The 27,674-nt window shown below is 40.6% G+C and overlaps 1 protein-coding gene across 20 annotated transcripts in view; it reads left to right on the forward strand.

Annotated features, from left to right (window-relative positions):
* Positions 1 to 27,674, forward strand: part of Eif4g3 (eukaryotic translation initiation factor 4 gamma 3) — a 224,921-nt gene that overhangs the window by 167,613 nt on the left and 29,634 nt on the right. For all 20 annotated transcript variants that reach the window (XM_090335635.1, XM_090335639.1, XM_090335656.1 and 17 more), the window contains 8 exons: positions 8,472 to 8,618; positions 9,028 to 9,264; positions 11,722 to 11,826; positions 14,967 to 15,099; positions 16,802 to 16,896; positions 22,256 to 22,349; positions 24,509 to 24,626; positions 27,154 to 27,374. In XM_090335635.1, coding sequence (XP_090191761.1) covers positions 8,472 to 8,618; positions 9,028 to 9,264; positions 11,722 to 11,826; positions 14,967 to 15,099; positions 16,802 to 16,896; positions 22,256 to 22,349; positions 24,509 to 24,626; positions 27,154 to 27,374 — 1,150 coding nt within the window. The remainder of the gene's footprint in view (positions 1 to 8,471; positions 8,619 to 9,027; positions 9,265 to 11,721; positions 11,827 to 14,966; positions 15,100 to 16,801; positions 16,897 to 22,255; positions 22,350 to 24,508; positions 24,627 to 27,153; positions 27,375 to 27,674) is intronic.

A 27,674-nucleotide genomic window follows, 5' to 3' on the forward strand; every position in this document is an offset into this window, starting at 1 on the left:
GTGCTAACCTTGAGAAAGCCCAAGGAGTCAGGGCCTGACTTCAAGCCCCAGGATTGGGGAGGGGGGAAAGGGGGGGGTGTCTATATTGGAAAGGAGGGAAAAAGGCCAATGCCAGGAGATAGAGGGTAGATCACTTAGACGTGATTTAGCAAGATGTTGCTAATTGGATGGACTAGACAAGAAAATAAAGTACACAAAATAAATATTACTATCTTTGTGAGAATGAAATAAACAGTGTGAGCCTGGCACAGTGGCTCACACCTGTAATCCTAGCTACTCAGGAATCTGAGATCTGAGGATCACAGTTCAAAGCCAGCTTGGGCACTAAAGAATGTGAGACTCATAAATTCCAATTAATCAGTAGAAAAGAGGAAGTGGGGCTGTGGCTCAAGGGGTAGGGTTGTAGCTTTGAGCTGAAAAGCTCAGGGACAGTTTCTATGCCCCATGACTGGCAAAGACAGACAGACAGACAGAAAGAGAGGAAAAGAAATAAACAGTGTGAGTTGACTGAGAAGCATAGTGGAAAAGACTGTATTACAAGCAGGTTGGAGTCTGTAGTGGTAAGTAAGGGTTATTCACTGGCATTGGACTTAACAGTCTTAAGTTCAAATTTTAACATTTAAGCTGAAGCAGTGGCTCAAGCCTGTAATCCTAGTTACTTGAGAGCTGATTTGGAAAATCAGTTTCAAGACCAACTGGGTAAAAAATTGGTCCTCAAAAGCTTTGCCCAAGGACAGTGACAGTGCTCAGGCCCTGAGTCCAAACCCCAGGACTGGCAAGAAAAAAAAAGTCTCACAGACTTTATTGCCTGTCTGTGTATGTGGAATGGAGGAATCGAACCCAGGTCTTCGTATATGCTGAGCAAGCACTCTACCACTAGGCCATGCTCCTGGCACCATGTCTGTGAGACTCTTATCTGCAATTAACCACCTAAAAGCCAAAAGTAGAGCTATACTTCAAGTGGTAATAAACTAGCCTTAAGCCAAAAAGCTCAGGAGCCAGGCATGGCTCATGCCTGTAATCCTAACTACTCAGGAGGCTGAGATCTGAGGATCGAGGTTCAAACCCAGCCCAGGCACTAAAGTCTGTGAAACTTTTTTTTTTTTTGCCAGTCCTGGGCTTAAGCTCAGGGCCTGAGCACTGTCATTGGACTTTCTCAAGGCTAGAGCTCTACCATTTGAGCCTCAGCACTATTTCCGGCTTTTTTCTATGTTTGTGGTACTGAGGAATCAAACCCGGGTCTTTGTGCATGCTGGGCAAGCACTCTACCACTAGGCCAAACTCCAGGCCAAGTCTGTGAAACTCTTATCTCCAACCTCCTACTAACCACTAGAAAACTGGAAGTGGTGCTGTGGCTCTAGAGGGTAGGGTAGTAGCCTTAAGCTGTAGAGCTCAGGGAACGCCCAGGCCCAGAGTTCGGGCCCCACCACACATACACATACACACGCACACGCACACACACGCACGCACGCACAACTCAAGGACAGTGACCAGATCCTGAGTTCAAGCACCAAGAATGACACCAAATAAATCTTCCTTAGTGACCGAGAGGATAGATCGATAGATAGGTGGGTAGGTGGGTAGGTAGGTAGGTAGGTAGGTAGGTAGGTAGGTAGATAGATAGAGCCTATTATAAAATAAAAGGAAAAATTATTTTCCTTAGCGACTTACTATTTTGACAATACATATGAAATTGATGAAGTAGCATTGGCTCTTCCACGTTACTTTATAAACATTACATATATATGAGCATGCTTATACCTACACACAGCTGCCTGTCTCTACTGAGTCCATTTGGTAATCTATATTGGATTTCAGGATTCATAAAAGACTGTAAATCATGCGTCTGGAGTTTACTGCTAATTTAGGTAGTTATATTTAAGGAGGCCTCCAAGACTCTTACAAACTAAGCATTTCACTAGAATTTAGAGCATCTGAAGTGAATGACAGATGAGCAGAAATAATGAGAAATGTCCTATGGCTAAATCTGTAAGGACAATCTGTAATTGCAATTTTGGAACTTAAAATTCTGTGCTTTTGTTTTCATCATAATTGAAATTAAAATCCCCTGTAGAACATAAGCTTCTCAATTCCTTATGCCTAGAATAGTTCCTGGCTCATAATAGACCCTCTGACTGTTGTAAGTGAATAGGTAAAATGCCTGAATGAAAAAATAGCTTAATTGAAAGGGTTTTTTTTTTCTCTTATATCAGATCCAGAATTTGTAGTATTTTTACTTTTAAGTGCTTAAAAGAATAACAGGACTGAGACTGGAAAGAGAGCAAAGGAGTCTGTGAAACCTCCACAATAAAACTTGGATCCGTTCACAGGTGGCTCACAACTGTAATCGTATCTACTCTAAAGGCTGAGAAATCTGAAGGTTACCAATCCAAGCCAGCTGGGCAGAGAAGTCTCATGAGGGGCTGGGTTTGGTCTAATGGTAGAGTGCTTGCTTAGCATGCACTAAGACTGGCCTTTAATTCCTCAGTACGACAGACATAGGGAGAAAAAAAAGCTAGAAGTGGTGCTGTGGCTCAAGTGGTAGGGCTCTAGCCTTGAGAAAATCCCAAGGACAGTGTTCAGGCTCTGAATTGACCCACAAGGGGGGGGGGGGGGAGCTGGGCACAGTGGCTCATGCCTGTAATCCTGTTTACTTAGGAGGCTGAGATCTGAGGATCAAGGTTCAAAGCCAACCCAGGCACAAAAGGGCCTGAGACTCTTATCTGCAATTAACCTCTAGAAAAGAGAAGTAGGGCTTGAGTCAGGAGGTATGGTGGTAGCCTTGAGCTGGAGAGCTTAGGATCAGTGCCCAGGCCCAGGGGTAGGGTGGTAGCGCCCAGGCTGAGTTCAAGCCCCATAATCCACAAAAAAGAAAGAAAGAAATTTAACCAGTTGCTTTATTGTTGTAATAGTTGGTCCAAATACTTTGTCTCAGACTCAGAAATGCTTTAGAGGCAATATAAATAGCTGGTCATGGATTACCACCAGCAAGCCCAGCAAGCCATGTGTTCTGAGATAGAACTGGATACTGAGTATATTCTGCAAGGCCAAGGTTTGTCCTTCTATTTTCTGTTCTCTTGTCTACACACACAGCTGACATACCTTGATGATTCTCTAGGAATTTGTTTCTTTAGGGTATAAGCAATAGCCACCTTCCACACTAACAAATACATCAGCAGTATAAGTCATATGACTTGAAGGAAATTGTGGTACTAATATCTAACTGCATTCATACGCAACTCCACAACTACTACCAACTATTCAAGCTTAGTGTAGCTAAAGAGTTCAGCAATCCAAGATTCCCGACTGCTGGGCACCAGTGGCTCCCATCTGATGGCTAGCTGCATGGGAGGCTAACATTGTTGGGATTGAGGCTGAAGGTCAGCCCAGAGCAGAAAATGTGTACAAGATACCTTCCCAACAAAATAATGGCAGGGAGTTCTTGTCCGCAAAATGACAATCATAAATCTGGATTGACAGAATATCCCAGCAATGGGAACACCTGTGTGGCAAGCATAAGGACCAGAGTTCAAACTCCACTGCCAAAGAAGAGTCATTGCCGACCTGTCTGTGGACAGATCTCATTACAACTACCCTGTGCAACACTGCACTATCACTATGAAATTTAAATGCAGGTGCTTACTAGTCACTAAAACCATCTTCCAATGACCCATATATAAGATACCTAGACATCTTTGTTTTATTTAATGCTTCAGTGAATGATGTAGGTACCTAAATCTTTTTCTCACTGTGTACAATACCATTCATTCTTTCTAAAATTCATTATTGCTATATGTTTGCAGGCTCATACCAAGCATGTACAAGGCAGATGCTATTGTAAGCTGAACATTTGTGTCCCCTTAAAAATCTTTGGTTGCCAGGTGCCAGTAGCTCATGCCTATAAGCCTAGCTATTTGTGTGACTGAGATCTGAGGATGGAGGTTCAAAGCCAGCCCTGGCTAGAAAGACTATGACTCTCTTATCTCTAATTAACACTAAGATTCCAGAAGTGGAGGTATGGCTCAAATGATAGTGATAGCCTTGAGTGTAAATGCTCAGGGACAGTACCCTGAGTTCAAGCCCTCATATGACATGCATGTACACACATACACGAGTTATAAGTGAAACTCTTAGCCCTCATCTGATGGTATTAGGAACTAGGCATCTGGTAAGTTAACTAGGTTTAGATGAGGTTGTTCAGGGATATGAAGTTCATATAATTGGATTTTGTATAATATAGCTATATAATAGAGAGTGGAAAGTCAGCTGGCTTTCAGCCAGGAAAGGTGTCCTCATATAAACTATTTTTTTAATACCTGCTGTTTAGACTAATTTGTCTATTTTATTATAGCAACCTAAGCAGATTAAGACATTCATCCTTCTTGTGGTTTTCAAAGTAAACAATTTCAGTGCTTCTCTTGTCCAATAGCTAACATATATTGATGTCCTAATGCCATGGTCTCTTTGCAGTTACCCTGAGTCACTGATCTCAGAAGTTATATTCTCACTGGTCCATTTCCAGATTCCTAGTACCTCTGTCAACTGCTCATGTTACTTGTGCCCTTGGGTGATAATTCATCTAGGGTTAAATGTGCCTATTCTACTGATTTTTTAATACTACCCTTGGAAATATGTCTAAGAAGCTTAAACACAATCCCCCTTTTTTTTTTGGGTCATGGGGCTTGAACTCTGGGCCTGGGCGCTGTCCTCGAACCCTTCAGCTCAAGGCTACTGCCCTACCTCTAGAGCCACAGCATCACTTCCTGTTTTCTAGGGGTTTAGAGATGAGTCTCACTTTCTTTAGTGCCTGAGCCTGACTAGCTAGGATTACAGACATGAGCCACTGCACTGGGCTCACAATCACATATTCTTTATACCCTAAATATGAGTGGTTTCCCATGACTCCATTTTGGGATGGCAAGTCTTTTTTTGTTTGTTTTTTGTTTTTAAATTTCCCTCACCTTGGACTTTCTCAAGGCTGGAGCTCTACCACTTGAGCTTCAGCACCACTTCTGGCTTTTTTTTTTCTATGTATGTGGTACCGAGGAATCAAACCTGGGTCTTCGTGCATGCTAGGCAAGCACTCTACCACTAGGCCAAACTCCTGGCCCCAGGTATTTTTATTTTTTAATATTTTGTGATTTCTTTCCTTACTGCTTAGAAAGCTGTCTTTTTTCTTTATAGTCTTTCTTTGATTTCTGTATTGCTCTTAATTTAAGTATGCCTAAACATTTATTGGGTCCTGTGGACCAGCCACTATTATTTGCTATTTCATTTAATCCTCGAATTAGTCTTAACAGAAGCCATTTATGAATGAACATAGATTTGGGCAAACTAAGAAAACTGAAACATTATATGGCACTGCTAGGATTATGATATATCCAAAGCCCTATTTCAGCTGCTATTTTATAATCTTTGGACTGTCTTACATATGCGGGAACCTCTGGTGGTGACTTGTTCAACATTCACAGAGTTCATTAGTCATAGAGCTGGGGATACAAATCCTGACTTTATGACATCAATTCTAGTGTTCCTTCAGTTTCATTGTTCCATATACCCCAGTTCTAGCCTGTTTAACTGTGACTGACCAAAGTGGGTCCACTGGATACACGAAGCTGCATCCCTGTTGGACACAGGTACTTTGCCTCCTTTGTCTTAGATATTACTAAATAAACTGATACTACAGTATCAGTTTAGAATTGCCTTTATGTAAGTAGCAAGTAGTAACCAAACCTTTAGTCTTTAACTTAGCTCTTTCAAAATAGCCTTCCCTACACTAAAGGGATAAAAGGTAATCTATAAGCTAACTCTTCAAGAGAGTTCACTGTAGCATTTATACCTCCCCAGTAAGGAAGTTCTTTGGCTTATCTCGTTTCTGTCTGTCCGTGTTATCAAACCATCAGAAGTTGTATTTATTCCATCTGTCTGATTAGTTTGTGAAGGGGTCTTATTTTAACTTGATCCTTATTTTCTACATACCAGGTCCATGAGATTATGGCCCAGGCCCTGTTTTTCATGTCAATTATGTAATTGATGATGGTGGATATATGGGGAAAGTGGGTAGGGCTTTTGGCTGATTTGACCTATACAGCAGCAAGTTGTATGTTAGTATTAAATTTTAGAACCTTTTAATTTATTCTAGAACCTAAGCCATCTTAGTGCTGTATTATATACAAACCTGTCCCTGAGTATACTTTTGATTCTAATTTTTTTTATTTGTTTTTTGGTCAGTCAGTGCTTTATCCTGTGTGTCAGTCCTATATTGTAGAGGACAGTCTCCTTTTGGTTTTGCTTTAGGAACTATGTGATGATGTCCCTTCTTTCTTAGTTAATGGTTTCTGCTGTAAAGAAATGTGTACAATAAGCCTTGGTCCCTTGATTGATTAGACTAGCTTTGTAAAGTGAACTTCTTTACATCACAGAACATGGGGGTGATTCTGTTCATGACTTTACCACATCATCATTTTTCTCAGCTCTGAAGAAATTTCAGCATCAACCAGCAGCTTCCCAAGATCATTCTTGATAAAAAGAACATTAGCTTTTATGAATATAAATGCGAATATATCCTAGGCCTATGGATGTAGCTTCATGGTAGAACACGCATGAAGGCCTGGGTTTACGCCTTAGTTCTGCTGAAACAATTAATGCATCTTCGTTACTTTTCTTTCTTTTTCCATTTTCCCATTTAAGAATTTTGGAGGAGGGGGGCTGGGAATTTGGCATAGAGGTAGAGTGCTTGCCCAGCATGCACAGAGACCCAGGTTTGATTCCTCGGCACCATATACCTAGGAAAAAGCCTGAAGTGGTGCTGTAGCTCAAGTGGTTGAGCTCTAGCCTTGAGAAAGCCCAAGGACAGTGTTCAGGCCGTAAATTCAAGCTCCAGGACTGGCCAAAAAAAAAAGAAAGAAAGAAAGAAAATAATTGGGAGCTACTTTGCTAATGTTAGAATGATACTTTCAAGATTCCATCTGTAATACAGAATGTGTTAGAAGCAGTCCTGTAGTCTTTATATTCTAAACATATTCTCCAGCATTTCCAAATGTCTTGGTTACAAGTAACTTTGAAGATACAAACTATTGCAGTTAATATTAAGAGAGCAGTTCTTAATAGATACAAATGGAAACCTTGTAAGCATCTGCCTCCAAATGTGTCTATTGAGGGTCTCATTCAGTATGTCATTTATTTTTTAGGGGAGGAGGGTGGGTGTGTGAATATTTTTCTTAAGGGCTTGTGCCAGCTAGGCAAATATTCCACTACTCAAGCCTTTTTATTTCAGTTTGTCTTGCAGGTAGGTTCTCAAGTTTTTGCTCATGGCTGGCCTCAGACAGCAATCCTCTTACCTCTACTCTTCTATAACTTAGGCCACAGGCTCCTACTGTCAGTATCACACCCAGCTGTACTAGCAAGGTAGAAGTACTGGCATTGAAAAGGCTATCTCAGAAGCCCTCAAATACCCATCTACCTTTTCTAAAGATCTCTCATCTAGAGCTAGTGGCACATACCTATAATCCTGGCTACTCTGGAGGCTGAGATCTGAGAATCTCATTTCAAAGCTAGCAGCAGAAAAATCCGTCAGACTCTTACCTCCAATTAAACACCAGAAAAAGTGAGCTGTGGCTTAAAATAATAGAAAAACAGTATGCTTGAGAGAATGAGTTCAGGGACAGTGCCCAGGCCTTAAGCTCAAGCACTACAGAAATAGATTTCTCCCATTAAAACAATTGTTCTGTGGTTATCTCCTGCCTTCCGTTACTTCTGTTTGTGTTTTTAAACCAAATTATAGGTGTTCCCACCTATAGTTTTAGCTACTCAGGAGTCTGAGATCTCAGTCAAAATCAGACCAAGAAGGCTGATCCTCAGGACTTTCATTTCCCAAAGCAGCAAAAAGCCAGGATAGAAGCATGGCTTAAGCTGTAGAGCACCAGCCAAGTGAGCAAGCTGAGCAAGTGTGAGACCTTGAGTTAAATTCTAGTACTAGCAAAATTAAAGTTACCTAAAAAGTATAGGGCCAGGTATGGTGGTTCATGCTTGTAATCCAATATAATTTAAGAGGTATGGAACAGGACCATCTCCAACAAAATGTTAATAAAACCCTGGCTCAACTAACAAGCCAGACTTGCTGGTTCATATCTGTAATTGCAGTGGGAAATAGGCATAGGAGGATTGTGGTGGTGGACATAGGCAAAAAAGTACAAGACATAACCCCCCCCCCCCCAAAAAAAAAAGGTCTAGGTTGTGGTTTAGTTGCCTAATGTGCACAAAACCTTGAATTTAAACTGCAATGACATTGTGTAGATTTCAAAGTTGGCTGAAAGCCAATACGTGCATAGGAGAGAAGTGTCCACCTTGCCATTGTAGCTGAGCTGTATATTTGTGGCTCACTCAGCATCATTTTGCAATTTAAAAAAAAGTATATCTTGAATACCTTTATCTAATCTTACTGTTTTTTGTATGTTTCTATCTGGATGTAGCTAAAAGTACCTATGGCAGACAAGCCTGGTAACACAGTGAATTTCCGGAAGCTGCTACTAAACCGCTGCCAGAAGGAATTTGAAAAAGATAAAGCAGATGATGATGTCTTTGAGAAGAAGCAAAAAGAACTTGAAGCTGCCAGTGCTGTAAGTTCTGTTTCATGCAACACACTGTGTGAGTACTTCCAATATTGACAAGTAGAATTTCCCTAAAGTCTGCTACAGCATCTTCCTTCTATCCTGTAAGGGGCCTACAGCTTTTTTTTTCTTTTTCCCCATGAAAAGGCACCATTTTGATATCAAGGAGAATGTGTTAGCCCTTTTAGGGCCAAATGTTATAACAATTTCACCTTCCAAGCCAGGTATTCATTGTAATCCTGGACTTTGTAAAGTTACTGGGTCCCATAGATCTGAAATGGATTCAGACTTCTGGGGGAAAGGGGCCATTTTGCAGTTCTGTTTTCTGAGAAGGTTAGGTCCATAGTTGCTTTGGAAGATTCTGCATGGGCATCTAAGCCTGTTCTTGTCAGTACAGCTGTTATTTTCTGTTTAACAGCCAGAGGAGAGGACAAGGCTTCACGATGAACTGGAGGAAGCTAAGGACAAAGCCCGACGGAGATCCATCGGGAACATCAAATTCATTGGAGAACTCTTTAAACTCAAAATGTTGACTGAAGCCATCATGCATGACTGTGTGGTGAAGCTGCTAAAGAACCATGACGAAGAGTCTCTGGAGTGTCTGTGTCGCTTGCTCACTACCATTGGCAAAGATCTGGACTTTGAGAAAGCGAAGGTAAAAATCCTTTTACTCTAAAGTCTTCCATTATATCCTCATTGTCCAGGCCATTTACAGACATCTGCCTGTGTTGTTGCTGGTGCTTCTGCTTTTCCTGACCCTGATCAATGCTATATTTACAATAGAGTTAGAGGTAGATTTGGTCCCAAATTATTTGTCAGTTTGTAAATTGTTCAGATTGTCTATTATACCCTCATTTTCTTTATATAACCATCTTATGGTTCATCGAATTACAAATGGATAGGAGTTAAATGGAGAAGAGCCATAATGAAACCTGAAGGCCCTATAGAAGTAAAGAAGATCGATTATTTTTCTTTTTTTTGTCTCTAATGAGACTTGAACTCTGGGCCTGGGCTTTGTCCCTGAGCTCTTCACTTCAAGATTACCCCTTACCCTTTGAGCCACAGTACTACTTCCAGTTTTCTGGTGATTAATTGGAGATAAGAGTCTAACAGACTTTTTAGTGCCCCTGGAGGCTTTGAACCCTGGTCCTCTGATCTCAGCCTCCTGAGTAGCTAGGATTTTAGGTGTGAGCCACCTCTCCTGGCTCATGTTCCTTTTATTTCTTTATTTCTTTGAGACAGGAACTTACTCTAGGTTGGTATTATTAAACCTTTTGTATGGGATTATGGCCAGGCCCAATAGATGTTGAATATTACAATTAGATAACTGTGTTGTCTGTTAGACACAGCTATCTAATTGTTTTCTAACAGACAACGCAGTTATCTAATTGTAATACTGAAAATTATCTGTGTGTTGGTGGCTCATAACTGTACTGTAATCCTATCTACTCAAGGAGGCTGAGGTCTGAGGATTGAGATTCAAAGCCAGCCCAGGTAGAAAAAGTCTGTGAGAATCATATCTCCAGTTCACTACCAGAAAACCAGAAGTGGTACTATGGCTCAAAGTGGTAGAGTGCTAGTCTTGAGCAAAAAGAGCTTAGGAATAGCACCTAGGCCCCAAGTTCAAGCCCCACAACTGACCAAAAAAAAATTAAAAAGCTGGGCAAATTAGTGAATCCTGTAATCCTAGCTACCTAAGAGACTTGAGATTTGGGAGATTCTAGTTTAAAGCCAGCAAAATGTCCATAAGACTCCTATCCTAGGGGCCGGGAGTTTGGCCTAGTGGTTAAAGTGCTTGCCTAGCATGCATGAAGACCCGGGTTCGATTCCTCGGTACCACATACATAGAAAAAAGCTGGAAGTGGTGCTGAGGCTCAAGTGGTAGAGTTCTAGCCTTAAGAAAGTCCAAGGAACAGTGCTCAGGCCCTGAGCTCAAGCCCAGGACTGGCAAAAAAAAAAAAAGACTCCTATCCTAAAATAACCACCACACCCAAGAATCAGTACATGGTTCAAGTAGTAGAATGCCATTGTGAGCAAGCATGATGAGGGAGTGTGAAGCTGAATTCAAAGTCTACAACTGGTTAAAAAATAATAATTATCAATATACTATAATTCAACCATAACATGGCATTATCCAAATAAGATTGATGAAAATTAGAATTATTTAAAGAATGAATATCAGAAATAGTCTATAATGCCGGGAGTCATGGCTCAGACACCTGTACTCCTAACTTCTCAGAAAGCTGAGATCTGAGGATCACAGTTCAAAGCTAGCCCAGATCTGAAATTGGATAGGGAACGGGGGAAAACAAGATGAGGGGTGGGGGAGGTGGGAAGGGAAATGGGGACCAAGACATGTGAAAGGGTATCAGTGTATGGGAATTAATGCACCATTTATCTGGCAAATATCATGTAAACCTTCTATTAATTACAATAAAAAATATATTTAAAAAAAAAAAAAGCTAGCCCAGGCACCTAGTTAGTCCATGAGACTCTTATCTCCAATTAATCACCAGAAAACCAGAAGTGGCACTATGGCTCAAGGGGGGTAGCCTTGAGCTGAAGAGCTCAGGGACAGTGCTTAGGCCCAGAAGTTAAGTCCCACCACCAATGAAAGAAAGGAAGGAAGGGAGGGAGGGAGGGAAGGAGGAAAGAAAGGACGAAAGAAAGAAAGAGTCCATAGTTTTTGAGTCATTTAAGATTATGTTGACTGTGACAGAAAACCCCCCAAAATGTGGTGGTTATACTAGACTAGGTAGGGGCTTATCTCTTCTTTTATAAGTCAAGTTCAGAGATTAGTCCTTCCTGCATACCATTGTGTAGAATTTTTTAAAATAACCATTATCCTCATTCTCAGCAGAGACAGTAAAATAAAGGACAAGGTACAGTCGTCTCTCTCTTAAGGACTCTTCCAGACCTGTGGTATTTTTCTTGGAGTCTGGTGAATATCCTTTCAAATTAGGTGGTCGGTCATAGTGGTCAAAATTCTACCACTACTAATTCCATCATTAGTTTTGAATATGCATTATTCCTCAATCATTTGAAAAATCTGTTGCTTAAAATCACATTTAATTTTTTCATCTGGGAATACTAGTGATTTTATCTCTTGTAGCCACGTATGGACCAGTATTTTAATCAGATGGAGAAAATTGTGAAAGAAAGAAAAACCTCATCTAGGATTCGATTCATGCTTCAGGATGTGATTGACCTCAGGCTGGTAAGTAGAAAGAATACTCTCTTAAGAAACTGGGTTTAGGCCAGGAATTTGGCCTAGTGGTAGAGTGCTTGTCTACCATGTACAAAGACCCGGATTTGATTCCTTGGTACCACATACAGAGAAAAGCTAGAAGTGGTGCTATGGCTCAAGTGGTAGAGCACTTGCCTTGAGGAAAAAGTCCAAGGACAGTGCTCAGGCCCTGAGAGCAAGCCCCAAGACTGGAGAAAGAAAAAAGAAAATTTAGTAACAATACCGTTATTTACATGTGTAAAAATATAATACTTTTGCATTAGGGCTCAGAACTTGGATTGGCAAAACTGCTTTTACCCTCCTTTCTTATACGCTGTTCAGTTTTTATCATTCCCACCGCTTTTTTAGTTTTACTTGTACCTTCTACAAAAGATGTACCACAACAAAAATACAAGTAGTTGAGTGCCACTAGCTCATACCTATACTCCTAGCTACTTGAAAGGTTGAGATCTGAAGATCTGAAGGTTCAAAGGTAGCATAAGCAAGAAAGTCAAAAAAGTTGGAAGTAGAGCTGAACCTCTTCTAGTAGAGTGTTAGACCAGAGTACAAAAGGGTCAGAGATCACATCCAAGCCCTGAGTCCAAGCCCCAAGACCAGACCAAAAGGGGTGTGGGGGGGAAACAGGGAAAAAAATAGTGATTAGAGGCATACTTCTTTCCTTTCTCAGATTCAGGCAAGATAGTATTGTGGATAGCTCTTGATCTGGGTAAGTATCAGAGCTATTCTAATTAGGGTCCTTGTTATAACAAAGCAGGCTACTCTAACCCTATTTGCCATCTATGCCTGAAGCCACTTGTGCTCCTATGAGAAGTTAGGACCAGTAGCTAGGAGTGTTGAGGAAATATATAATTATTAGAAAATTTTTGTCCTAATTAGAGGGTTAATCAAAGGGCATGTGGAAGAAGAAAAATGTTGATTACATTTGATTTACACACCTGTGAAGGCAATGCCAAGCAATTTTCCCCTGCTTCTTTGCCTGCTCTTCTCCCTCCAAATAGAAAATAATAATAAAATCCAAGCCCCTAGTATCTCATTCCTATAATCCTAGCTATTCAGAAGGCTCAGATCTGAAGATACTGGTTCCTAGATAGCCTAGGCAGGAAACTGGGAGATTGTTATCTACAATAAACTAAGAAAAAGCCTGAAAAAAGCCTGAAGTAACTGAGTGCTGGTTGCTCATTCCTGTGATCCTAGCTACACAGGAGACTGAGATTTAAGGACCGTGGTTCAGAGCCAGCCTGGGCAGAAAAAATCCCCTTGAGACTCTTACCTCCAATTAGCCACTCAAAAACCAGAAGTAGGGCTGGGAACAGGGCTTTGTGGTAGAGTGCTTACCCCTTTAAACATCACCTGGACAATAAAATTTAAAAAAAAACTCTTATGAACCAGACTCTTTAGTGTGCTATTTGCATGCTAGCACGAAGCCCTGGCTTCAATTCCTTGTACCACATACACAGAAAAAGCCAGAAATGGTGCTGTGGCTCAATTGGTAGAGCACCAGCCTTGAACAAAAGCACCTCAGAGACAGCACCCATGTCCTTAAGACATGGCCTTAAGACAGCCCAAGAACAGTTCCCAGGCTCTGAGTTCAAGCCCCATGAATGTCAAAGAACTAGGGTGGGGGAGGGAGGATTGTTGTGGCTCAAGTGGTAGAGGCTTAGGACCAGTGTCCAGGCCCTGATCAAGCCCCACAACCGACAATAGAGAAAAAGGAAATGCTTCAACTGGTCTGGGAGTTTAGCGTAGTGGTAGAGTGCTTGCCTAGCATGCATGAAGACCCAGGTTCGATTCCTCGGTACCGTATACATAGCAAAAAGCCAAAAATGGTGCTGTGGCTCAAGTGGTAGAGTTCTGTCCTTGAGAAAGCCCAAGGAACAGTGCCCAGGTCCTGAGTTCAAGGCCCAGGACTGGCAAAAAGAAAAAGAAAGTGCCAGAACTGATTCTGTGGCTCAAGTGGCAGAGCACCAGCTTTGAACAAAAGCAGCTCAGAGACAGCACCCATGTCCTGGGTTCTAGCCCCAGGTCTATCACAAATAAAGAGGAAAAAACTGATAAAATTCGTTTGGACCTGCTGGGCACAGTGGCTCACACCTGTAGTCCTAGCTATTCAGGAGTCTGAGGATCTGAAGATCTCAGATCTGAGGACCATGTTTCAAAGCCAGCCCGGAACTAAAGTCCAAAGACTCTTATCTCCAATTAATCACTAAAAAACTGGAAGTGCAGCTGAGGCTCAAGGGATAAGACTGACTGCCTTGAGTTAAAGAGCTTAGAGTTCAAGTCCCTAGATTGACCCCCCCCAAAAAAAAAAATTCATTTGGAGCAGTTCTCTGCCTTGGAGGGAGTGTCAAAAAGAGACGTCTATCTACATCTTGTTCAAGCAGAGGAGAGTTTATTAGGAGAGCCAAACCATCGTAGATGTACAGAGAAAACTAAACAGGAGAGATTATATAGGACAAGGCAAGGAGGTGGTGTGACTGCAGTGGATTGGAACATGACCTCAGAGCCTGTGGGCCTCTCACTTCCCCCAGGTGTACCAGTTACTGGGTTATCGGGCTGGGCAAGAACTTCTAGGGAGGGCCATGTGCAGTCATGCAGAGAGAGAAAACAAACTGAAGGAGCCATTTTTCCTGGGCAGACCTAATATTCCTCTCCAGTTTTATCCACCAGGTGCTAGAATGTGCAGTGTGTAGATAGCCAAGCTTAATATATAAGACTTTTTTGAGTGTGTGTGGGGGTCATGGGGCTTGAACTCTAGGTCTGGGCACTGTCCCTGAGCTCTTTAACTCTACCTCGGGAGCTATAGCCCCATTTCCCAATTTCTGTTGAATTAATTAGAGATAAGAATCTCACAGACTTCAGTGCCCGGGCTGGTGCCTTTGAACCATGATCCTCAGATCTCAGCCTCCTGAGCAGCTAGGATTACAGGCATGAGCCACTGTGCCTGGCAAAGACTTTATTTCTTTTAACTTAAATCCCAAAATTATTACCCATAAGACAAAGGAGAAATTATATAATTCCAGGTTTGCAGATGCTTTAATTTTTATAATAATGAAAAGTATCAATTTTATGTTTGGGTTTCTGTCTGATAACCTAATTTTCCATGTTTTTAGTGTAATTGGGTATCTCGAAGAGCAGATCAGGGGCCCAAAACTATTGAACAGATTCATAAAGAAGCCAAAATAGAAGAACAAGAGGAACAAAGGAAGGTCCAACAGCTCATGACCAAAGAAAAGAGAAGACCAGGTGAGGGTAATAAAACAGGGATCATGAGATGCGGGGATCTGAGAGACATAGATATAAGAAATATTTCCACAAATATGGAATGAGATTACAAAGACTAAATCAAAGAATAGAGTGGTGGTTGTTATATGATGCTAGTTTAAATGTTACTGAGAGTGCAGAAATTAAAATTTTAAAAATGTGGGGGTTGTCCCTTGGTTATTCTCATATTGTTACAGTATCTTTCCTTGTTATCTGGTATATCATATATACATTATTTGTTTATCTGAAATAGGAAAGGGGAAGGGGGAAAACAAGTTGATGGGAGGGAGTGGGAGTAGGGAAATGAGGACAAAAACATGAGAAAGGGGTATCAGTGTATGTGAAGTAGTGCACCTTCTATCTGGCAAATATAACTGTAACCCTTCTATTAACTACAATAAAAAATACATGAAAAAAATTGGAGATGGGGAAGCTGGTCCTCGGCTTGCAACTCAAGGCCTGGTAACCTTCCCTAAGTTTCTTCTGCCCAAGTCTAGCCCTCTACCATGTAAGTCTATCAGGCAGATTAAAGGGACCCAGAGAACAGTTGCCATGCAAATTGAAGATCTCATCAATTATGAATGTATTCTCTATAAAGGTTATTGAAATTTAGAGGGGAAAAGTGATCTCAAAATCCAAAGTAAAATAAAATTACAAAACTGTAAAGCAGTCTTTATTCGGGCCAGGAGCATAGACTAGTGGTAAAGTGCTTGCCTAGCATACAGAAAGTCCTAAGTTTGATTCCTGAGTACCATATACACAAAAAGCCAGAAGTGGTGTTATGGCTCAAGTGGCAGAGTACTAGCCTTGAGCAAAAAGTGTCCAAGGACAGTGCCCAGGCCCCGAGTTCAACTCCAGGACTGGCAAAAAAAAAAAAAAAAATGAGCTCTTATTTGAAGAAGCACTTGAATAGGGACAGAGCCCAGGCCCAGAGTTCAAGTCCCACAACAGACAAATAATGTGTATGTGTCTGTGTGTATCTCTATATATACATATACATTGTGCATATATGTGCATATATATATGTGCATGTGTGTGTGAATATATATATATATATATATATTGGCTTTTGTGATGTAGACAGGCAAGGGCTGAAGCAGGAAACGAGAGGATATTTTTATACTTATCTGGGGCTCATTGATGGGCTCATGTTAACCTTCCTAATGTTACTAGTAGTTAAATACTGAATCTGCTTATAGTATAGAGACTGGACTGGTTAAATCTGCTGACAATTGGATATAAAGCTTAAAATGGAAGCCTAGGTTACCTGCCTGAGCAGCTAATATGCTAAACAAGTTTTGTTTTGTTTTGTTTTGTTTTTTGAGGGGGGGAGGGAGTCATGAAAGCATGCTTGACACCATTAAAGGATGTAAATTTAGACAAATACTTTTCCATCTAGTTTTTTTCAAATTCCTTAGTGATGAACTCTGTAAATACCAAACGTAGCTTATGCCTTGTCCGACACTGAGTTATTTTTGTCCTTTGGTTCCCTGTATGTCCATAATGTTTCCCAGAGATCCAGTATAGGCAGAATGCCTCTGCTTGATGTTTCATGATGTAGGCATTAGAGAGATTGCCAACAGTGCTTTTGTCTTTTTCTGGTTTAGATTGGAGAGAAAATAATAATTTTTTCAGTATCATACAGACTTGAGATTCATGAGACGCTGGCTGCTTCTTCTTGCAGGTGTTCAGAGAGTGGATGAAGGTGGGTGGAACACTGTGCAAGGGGCCAAGAACAGTCGGGTACTGGATCCCTCCAAATTCCTCAAAATTACTAAGGTGAGCAATGCCTCTGCCATGAGTCTCCTGAGTACTTCTTGCATATATAAAATAGACATACATACATATATATATATATATATATATATATATATATATATATATATGCCAGTGGCAGGGCTTGAACTCAGGGCCTGAGCACTGTCCTTGGACTTTTCTCACGGTTAGAGCTCTACCACTTGAGCAACAGCACCACTTCCAGCTTTTTTCTATGTATGTAGTACCGAGGAATCAAACCCAGGCCTTTCTGCATGCTAGGCAAGCACTCTACCACTAGGCCCAATTCCCGGCCCCATATATTTTTTAAAATGTTAGTACTGGGAAGTGGGGCTGTAGCTTGAGGGGTAAGGCCTTGAGATGAAGAGCTCAGGGACAGCACCCAGGCCCAGAGTTGGTCATGAGGCTTGAACTCACTCTGGGCACTGTTCCAGAGCCCTACACCTTAAGTCACAGCCCCACTTTCTATTTTCTACTGATAAATTGGAGATGAGTCTCATGGACTTCAGGGCCCCAGCTGACCTTGAACCCTGATCCTCATATCTCAGCCTCCTGAATAGCTAATATTACAGCCGTGAGCCACCGTACCCAGCTTTGCCTATAGATTCTTAAGAGACAGGAAGATAACTATTCAAGAACAATTTCTAGTAAAGTCTTCTGTGATTTCTTTTAGGCCTTACATATAGAAACCCATTTGTTGTTTTTAGAGTTAGAATCTTAGATATAAGGATAGATCATGTAAAAGTCCACAAGTGAGGGGCCAGGAGTTTGGCCTAATGGTAGATTGCTTGCCTAGCGTGCACAAAGACCTGGGTTTGATTCCTCAGTACCACATACGTAGCAAAAAGCCAGAAGTGGTGCTGTGGCTCAAGTGGTAGAGCCCTAGCCTTGAGAAAATCCAGGCACAGTGCTCAGGCCCTGAGCCCAAGCCCAGGACTGGCCAAAAAATAAAAAAGTCCACAAATGGGGCTAATAGTATAGCCTAGTGGTGGAGTGTTTGCATAACATGCAGAAAGCTCTGGGTTCGATTCCTCAGTGCCATATACAAAAAAGGCCAGAAATGATAATATGGTAAGTGGCCTTACCACTAGCCTTGAGCAAAAAGTACCCAAGGACAGTGCCCAGGCCCTGAGTTCAAGCCCCAGGGCTAATAAAAAAGTCCACAAGTGCCTAAAGCTTCTTAAATATGTTTATCTTTTCTTTTTAACTTAAGGATCCCACCTAAAGAATTAACTTAGGTCTTCCATTAAGAAAACCCTTACAGAACATGTCCCTATGGCTAATGTCTCTAAACTTAGCTACGTGAGAGGCAGAAATTAAGAGACTAAAATTCAAGTCCAGCCCAGCACAAATTAAATTTCTTGAGACACCATTTTAATCAGTACTATAGAAGAAGCACAATGACTGAGCTGAGTGGGATACACTTTGCATCTCAGTAACATTGAAAACATAAAATCAAAGATTGTAGTCCAGGCCAGCTCAAGGATAAAGCAAGACCCTATCTAAAAATTAGCCAGCACAAAAAAGGCTGGTAGAATGGCTCACTGGTATGTTGCTTGTCTAACAAGTATAAGGCCCTGAGTAGCCCTGTGGCTCAAGTGGTAGGATGGTAGCCTTGAGCTGAAGAGCTCAGGGACAATGCCCAGGCCCAGAGTTCAAGCCCCCTGACCAAAATTAAAATATCTATGGGCAGTAAAATGAAATAATTTTTCCCCTAGATATTTGAAGTAGTAAATATTGATCAGTGAAGAATTTAAAAGAATGGAAAGTAGAATTAAAGGTAAGAATTGCAAGTGCCAGTTGCTTATGCCTGTAATCCTATCTACTCAGGAGGCTGATATCTGAAGCCAACCCAGGCACGAAAGTCTGTGAGACTCTTATCTCCAGTTAAACCAGAAGTGGCGCTGTGGCTCAGGTGGTTGAGCTCTAGCCTTGAGCTTAAGACCTCAGGGACAGTACCCAGGCTCAGAATTAAACATTGTGAAAATGGCAATCTTGCCAAGGGCTGTCTACAAATGCCCATCAATATCCCAATGTCATTCTTTAAGGAAATAGAAGAAACAATCCACAATTTCATATGGAATAATAAAAGATCCCGTATAGCAAAAAGTTCTTAGTAGAAAGAACAGCACAGGAAGAATTTCAGTACCAAACTTTAGACTCTATTATAGAGCTATAGTAACTAAAATGGCTTGTTACTGGCACAAAAACAGGCTTAAGGACCAATGGAATAGAACTGAAGACCCAGAAATCAACCCACAGACCTCTGGGTCTTTGATAAGGAAGCCAAAAAATAAATAGAATGGAAAAAAGACAGCCTCTTCAAGAGGTAGTGCTGGCAGAACTGGTTAAGCACCTGCAGGAAACTAAAATTGGATCCTTCTATGTCACCCTGCATCAGGATTAATTCCAAATGGATCAAAGAACTTCATAAGAAGGAATAGGAGATAACACTAGGTCTCCTTGGCACAGGTCAAAACTTTCTTAATAAAGACCCAGAAATATAACAAATTAAAGAAAGTCTGCATAAGTGGGACTGCATTAAACTGCAGAGCTTCTGTATGGCAAAGGACATAGCTGGCAAGTTGAATAGAAAGCCCACAGAGTGGGAGAAGATCTTAACTAACCATACTACAAAGACCTCATATCTAAAATCTATCAACAGTTAAAAAAATTGAATCTCTCCAAAACAAATCTTCAAAGAAACAACCATCCCATTAAAAGATGGGCCAAAGACTTAAAGAGAGACTTCTCTGAAGATGAAATAAGAATGGCCTATAGTGGCCGGGAGCTTGGCCTAGTGGTAAAGTGCTTGCCTAGCACGCACAAAGATCCAGGTTCAATTCTTCGGAACCACATACATAGAAAAAAGCCAGAAGTGGTGCTATGGCTCAAGTGGTAGTGTTAGCCTTGAGAAAACCCAAGGACAGTGCTCAGGCCCTCAGCCCAAGCTCAGGACTGGCAAAAAAAAAAAAAAAAATGGCCTTATAGACACATGAAGAAATGCTTGACATTTCTGGCCATAAAAGAAATGGAAATGAAATCAACTTTGAGATTCCACCTCACTCCAGTTAGAAATGCCACGATCAAGAAATCTAACAACAGATGCTGACAGGGTTGTAGCCAAGAGGGATCGCTACTACACTGTTGGGAGTATAAACTTACTCAACCACTATGGAAAGCAGTATTGTGGTTCCTCAAAATACTGAATATAAGAGCTCCCCTACGACCCAGCAATTCCACTCCTTGGCATTTGTCCAATTGTCCAGAAACAAGGACATACTAAAGCCACTAGCAGGATGATATTCATTGCAGCCCTATTTACCAACCCAGATGCCCCTCAGCAGATGATTGGATCAAGAAGATGTGATATTTATAAACAATGGAATGCTATGCTGCCATCAGAAAGAATGACATCATCCCATTTGTAGGGAAATGGAAAGACTTGGAAAAAAATCATCTTAAGTGAAGTAAGCCAGACCCAAAGGAACATAGGCTCAGTGGTTTCCCTCATTTGTAATAATTAGTACAAACCTAGGACTCTCCTAGGAGAGGATTACAAGGCCATATAGGATGAGGCTAAATGAAAGGATGTCCAAGATATGGAAATAAGAGCTTTATCTTGAGTGATTGTTGTTCTTAATGTACTGTTACTTTTCTTCTCTTTGTTGCCCTTTGGTTAATCTCATATTGTTACAGTATCTGATTTTCTTACCTGGTATATTGTATATATGTTTGTTTATTTGAAATAGAAGGGGTGGAGGACAGAAATGGGGACAAAAACATGAGAAGGGTTATCAGTGTGTGTGAAGTAACGCACCTTTGTCTGGCGTATATAACTGTAACCCCTCATACATTACAATTTTTAAAAAAAAGCAAAAACTTGCAGCCAGGTGCTGATAGCTCTCACCTATGATCATAACTACTCAGGAGGCTGAGATCTGAGTATTACAGTTTGAAGTCAGCCCTGACAGGAAAATCAGTGACACTCTTATCTCTTAAGTACAAAGCCAGAAGTGGTGCTGTGGTTCAGATGGTAGAGCGCTAGCCTTGAGTACAAAAGCTGACTGTTCTGTGTTTAAGCCCCAGGACTGGCACAAAAAAAAATTGGGAGGGAGGGAAGATCTTCATAATCAGCACTTAGAAGGCAAAAGCAAGGAGTTCAAGAGTTCTAGGGGATCCTGAGCTACAAAGTAAACATGAGCCAGAATGAACTACATAACAATACCTTGTCTCATAAACAAAAAGGAAAATATAAAAAAAGGCAAATATACAACAGAAAACACAGTAAAAGTGATAAAAAAAATTACCTGTTATATCTTTGTTTTTTGGCAGTCTTGCTTCATTATGAAAACTCCTCTGAATATCTCTTTAAGATGTAATGAACTAGGCTATTGTTATTTACAAAAGTTTGGCATATTCATCTTGATGTTTATATCTAAAAGCAAGAACTCTATCAATGGATACAAGTTAATTCCCACCTACTTCTATGTCTAGCACTACAATTGTGCATTTAAATGATTCTGATAATGTTAACCTCATCTTTGACTATTATAGATCAATATTTAATAATAAAGTTGGTGGTTCTGCCATTATACTTTTTTGTGTGACCATCATGGAACAAAATAGTACTATTATCAAGTATCTAAGATCTGTACCATAAAAACTTGAAAAACATGTAAATTCTTAATAATTTGTTAATTAGGATTTGTGTAAAAGCACGTTACATACCAAGAGAACATATTATTGTTACAATATAGAATATTTTTGCTACCAAACAAACCTACTACAGTCCAGCTTTTGTATTTGGTAGTAACATGCATTACAGTGTAATTCCATTCATTTCTCGTAAAATTGTGCTTGCAAGTTAAATATAAAAGATACCAAGTACTAGAAACAGTATAATACTGTATTGTATTCTTTCTCTCTCTTTTCTTGGATTCTACTCCTACTCTTAGCACCAAATTATTTCTAATAACTTATCTTTGATAATGGTGTGATGAAATTTGTGAATTTTTTTATGTTTATGCAATCCTTTGTTTTCTTTCTTAAATTACTGGGCATTATTATACAAGCAAAATCATTACAAGTTTACTTAATACACTTGACAAACTAATAAACCACCCTAAATAAAGAAACCCACCCCCCTAAGTATATTCTCTTGACCAGTGACTTCAGACCTCATTTTTTGGAACTGAGTCCACACAAGTTCTTGACTGCGTTGATCCACTGTAACACTCTTGTTTCGTAAACTGTCATTCCAAACAAACCTGTTGCAAAAATTGCATCTACCTTACTGAAGAAGACAGAACTAGTCCTCTAGCATGTTTTCTATAAATGAATGTGGCCTCTTTTATTACAGCCCACAATTGATGAGAAAATTCAGCTGGTACCTAAAGCACAGCTGGGCAGCTGGGGAAAAGGCAGTAGCGGTGGAGCGAAGGCAAGCGAAACTGGTATGTGTGGAATTGCCCTTCCCCTGTCATTGTGATCTATTTGTCACACATATTCAGAATTCTTTCTGGGTACTATTTTAAAATATTTCCTTAACTATTGTCAGCCATCATTCCCTGCAACATTATAGAACACCAGAAATTGTCCCATATGTGAGGTTTTAGGTTATCTTTTATGTTCTTTGGTGGTTGTTCACAAAGCCAACCTAGGTTTTTTAGTATCAGGCTTGAACTCAAGGCCTTGCATTCTACCAAGTGAGCCATGCTCCCAGCACATTTTTACTTTAGTTATATTTCTGATAAAGTACCACACTATTCCCAGGCTAGTGTCTAACCACAATCCTTTTACCTATGCCTTCCTTTAGCTGATATTAGACTGTACTACCATGCCAAGCTTTTTCATTGAAGTCTTGCTAAGTTGGCATTTTAAATCACATCCTCCCTATCTTCAGGTCTATCTATCCAAGTAACTAGATTATAGACCATGAGACACTAGATGGCTCAGTACTTTTTAAAAACATTTTCAGTACTGGGGTTTGAACTCAGTGCTAGGCAAGCACTGTACCACTTGATCTACTTACCAGCTCATTTTCCATTGACTTCATTTGTTTGCTTATTGTTGGTCTGTACACTGTCCCCGAGTCTCTTTGTGCTAAAGGCTAGTGCTTTACCACTTGAGCCACAGTGCCATTTCGTTTTGTACTGGTTAGAGAAAAGTCTCTCATGAGCTGCCTTCTGCCCAGGCTGACTTTGAACCACAATCCCCAGATCTCAGCCTCATCAGTAAGTAGCTAGGATTACAGGCATGAGACACCATTGATTTTTTTTTTTTTTTTGCCCATCTTTATCCTTGAACTCAGAGCCTGGGCACTGTTCTTGGGCTTTCTCAAGGTTACAGCTCTACCACTAGAATCATCCTGTTGAAACCAGCCTAGTAAAGAATGTCTGTGAGACACTTAACTGCAAGTAACCATCAAAAAGCTGATAGTGGAGCTGTGGCTCAAGTGACAAAGCATTAGCCTTAATCCCAGAAGCTCAAGGAAAACTTACTTAGGCCCTGAATTCAAGCTCAGGCCAGCCAAAAGGGGGGGGGGGGTGGGAAACCTTAAATTTTCAAGCTTTTATTATTTGTGTAAAAATGCACATGTATATAATTTCACACAAATGGTATCATAACATTTATACTGGTTTACTTCATACAGCATTGTAGTTCATTTTGATCTCTCTATTTACTATACCCCATTCAGGATAATATTTATGTATTTGTTTGCTTTGTGTCCATCCTAAGGTTTGAACTCAGGGCCTTGGCATTGTCCCTGAGCATTTTTGCTGAAGGTTAATGCTCTACCATGTGAGCCACAGATCCACTTCCAGCTTTTTGGCAGGGAGGAAGTGGTTTGCTTAATTGGAAATGAGAGTGTCGTGGAAGCTGGGTGCTGGTGGCTCACACCCGTAATCCTAGCTATTCAGGAGGCTTGAGATCTGAATATCACGGTTCAAGGCCAGCCTGAGCAGAAAAGTCCCAGGAGTCTCTTGTCTCCAGTTAACCACTCAAAAACCGGAAGTGAAATTGATTCAAAGTGCCAGAGTACTAGCCTTCAGCAAAAGAGCTCAGTGATAGCACCCAGTCCCTGAGTTCAAGCCCCCCTCCATACACACATAAAATAGTCTCATGGATAATGGGTTTCATTTTAACCTGTGCTAGCTTCAAACTGTGATTCTCAGTTCTCAGCTTCCTAATTGTCAAAGAAATGAGCCACTGAACAAAGATTTCTAAATGTTTCTTTGTTTACAAAATCCCTCTAATCTTTTACTTCTCAGAATGTGATAAGTAGATTAGGAGGTTGGCTTAACTGAAATGGTTAGAAAACTTACATATGATGTACATATGACAGCCAAAACCTGCAGTCCCAGCTATTGTGAAGGCTGAAGTAGGAGGATCACCCTAACCCAGAAGTTCCAGCCAACCTGGACAACATATTGAGAAACCATCACAAATATAAAATGAAAGCAATTCCTAATCAAAGGAAGAAAGGAAAGATGGATCAAAGAGTCATAGTTTGAGGCCCTCACCCAGAGATAGATGACTTTGTATGCATGTAGTCATTCTTGTTTTGTGTGTGTGTTGTTTTTTTTTTCCAAATCTTCAACACCTGTTGCAGATGCCTTACGGTCAGGTGCTTCCAGTTTAAACAGATTCTCTGCTCTGCAACCTCCAGCACCATCAGGTTCCCCATCAGCCACACCATTAGAGTTTGATCCCCGAAGGACATTAACCAGGTGATAATCACATTTTTCATGTTTACTCCAGGCCATTCTGTGTGTGTGTGTGTGTGTGTGTGTGTGTGTGCGCGCGCGCGCGTGTGCATCTCACATGTATAGATCATGATGCTAATGCTATGCATGCATTCCTTCCATCCTCAAAGTTGATTTCTTCCTCTAATCTTGATGGTAGGAATGCAATGGGATGTTGGGTTTGGGATGTGATGGGTGGGAAGGGTAGGTTATCTGACAAGCCGGGCTTTGTGCACAAAACTCCTCAGTCATGTCTGGGACTTACCACACTGCTGACAGTGCTGTAGAGTAACTACTTTGTGCTATCAAGAATATTAAGAAATCTGACAGTCTACCCATATGCTTACTGCTCTTACTCATTTCAGGTTGTTGAGATTATCTTTATTTTTCATTAGTTTCTCTGCCTGTTTTATCTTCCTGCCCGTGCTCCCCTCCCCCGCTCCGCACCCTCAGTTGGCTTCCTTTTTATATCAGTACATATTAATGGTACAGAACAATTGGTTTCATTGTAACCTTTACATAGGGCATATCCTACTTTTGTTTTTGTAAGATTGATGCAGACAAGTACTTTCTGAAATGGATTACATAGGATAAGAATCTGTAGCACAATAATAGAATATAGTTCAGGGGCACTGGGATCTCAATTCAGATCGATGGCTTACTAAGCAGGCAGTCTTATGACTTGATCTTCACCAGGCCAGAGAAAATAATTTTTTATAATCTTTTACTTTTGTTAGTATTATTATTACTATTATGACTATTATTATTGTGAGTCTTATCAGACAATATTTCTCATTCATTCTCTAGGCTTCTGAAACAAAGTATACTTAGTGCAACTTTTCAGGAGCACTTAATCCATCAGTGCTAGTGGCTAGTGAAGGTGTGGCTCTTTTGCATTGCCATTATTGTCCACTAATGTCTTTGCTTTTTAGGTTCTTGTGTATGCTCTTTTCTAGAGCTTATATTTGTACCCTGCCTTAGTTTCTCTTTTCCCTTGTAATAATGCTTCTGAATTCCCATTGACAAAGGAACTATGTTTGCCCAGCTAATTAGAATTGTCTGAAAGGAGATTAAATTGGTATCTTTTAAAAGGAATAAAGTCTGTTTCTTTGGCTATTCAAAATCTTCTGTTTGATTCTCCAGTGACTTATTTGAAGTTCCTGGAGAAATGTCATTGTATAGTTTCTCAGTAGAGATCCTCTGTTCTTAAAATATTGTTTCCCTTGTGTTCATTTAGCTCATGATTTTTGTTTCATTTTGTTTTTCAATCACAGTATTGAAACTTTAACTCGGGTCTGGAAGCTGTCCCTTAGCTTTTTCACTCAAGGATAGTGAAACTTAAGAGTAATTTGAAAGTTAAGAGTCACTTCATTGTTTTTAACTTCATTTTTATTTTTAGGTATTCCTCTGCTTGGCATTTTGAACATTTTCATTTTTGTTCATTAACTGTTATGGTGACAAGGTCCTCTTTTTTTTTTTTTTTGCCAGTCCTGGGGACTAAACTCAGGGCCTGAACACTGCCCTTGGGCTTTTCCTCACAGCTAGGGCTCTACCACTTGAGCCATACCACTTCCGGCTTTTATATGTATGTGGTACTGAGGAATCAAACCCAAACCTCCATGCATGCTAGGCAAGCACTCTAACCACTAGTCAAAACTCCCGGCCAAGAAAAGGTCTTCTTTGTGTATAGGAATCTATCTGAATCTCTACAATACCTCTCATTGTTATTAGAGTACACCAACTGTGTGAAAACTCTCATTATCAAGTTACCACTTAGACAATTGGATGTATATCACTCAAGCCACAGCTCCACTTAAAAAAGCTTTATGAACTAAAATAAGGAATTAGCTGTAGTGTCTTTTTTTTTTTTTCCTACCCCATTTCTGGGGCCTGAATTTAGGGCCTGAGCACTGTACTTGGACTTTTTCAATACTTGAGCCATAGCCCCACTTCCAGCTTTTTCTGTGTATGTGGTACTGAGGAATCTAACCCAGGTCTTTGGGCAGGCTAGGCAAGCACTCTACCACTAAGCCATGTTCCCAGCCTTTTTTTTTTTTGACAGTATTCAGGTGTGAACAAGGACCTCACTCTCAATAGACATGCTTGCTTGGCTGGCACTCTACTTGAGCTATGTCTATGGCTCTGCTATTTACTAATTGTTTTGAAGATGGAACCTCAAAATTTTCTGCCTCAGCTAGCTTTGAGTTATGATCCTCCAGTTCTCAGTCTTCTGGAGTAGCTAGGGTTACAGGCATAAGCCACTGTGCCTGGTAGTAATCTTTTAATCAGTAGAACAAAAGTTAAAAAACATTTAAATAAATACTTCCTTTAGAGTCTACAAATACATTCTATGTTAATACTTTATTATAATATTAAATGTTAAAATACTTTGAAATAGAAATGTTGCCTCATATCTGAGTCTTCTGAAAATTATTTGGCATACGTCTAGTGTTACATATGAATGCAAAGGGGGATGATATTTATTTTGAAAAGTGTTGTTTTGTCTTTTAAGTCGTGGAAGCATGGGCAGAGAGAAGAATGACAAGCCCCTGCCATCTGCAGCCGCTCGTCCGAACACGTTTATGAGAGGTGGCAGCAGTAAAGATCTGTTAGATAATCAGTCTCAGGAAGAACAGAGGAGAGAGATGCTGGAGACTGTGAAACAGCTAACAGGTGGCGTGGGCGTGGATAGAAGCAGCACTGAGGCTGAGAGGTGCAAAGCTGGGGAGCCAGGTAAAGTCTGCTGGTACTTGCTTTTGAACTCAGGGCCTAGCATGTGCTAGACAGACAGCAGGCCTCTTGAGCCACCCCCAGCCTTATGTGCTGTAGTTGATTTTCCAATAGAATCTCAAGTTTTTGCCTGGCCTTAAACCATATTCTTTCTACCTATAATTCCTGCACCATGATAGGTAGCTTCTTGATTGGTATAGGGTCTTGTGAACTTTTTCCCCGAATTAACCTGATCCTTCTATATCTTCTTCTGGAATCCCTGGAATTAGAGATATGTGTCACTGTGCTCAGATACGTTGAAAG

Source organism: Megascapheus bottae, chromosome 6 (genome assembly GCF_031878675.1).
Source record: "Megascapheus bottae isolate mThoBot1 chromosome 6, mThoBot2.hap1, whole genome shotgun sequence".
Taxonomy (NCBI): domain Eukaryota; kingdom Metazoa; phylum Chordata; class Mammalia; order Rodentia; family Geomyidae; genus Megascapheus; species Megascapheus bottae.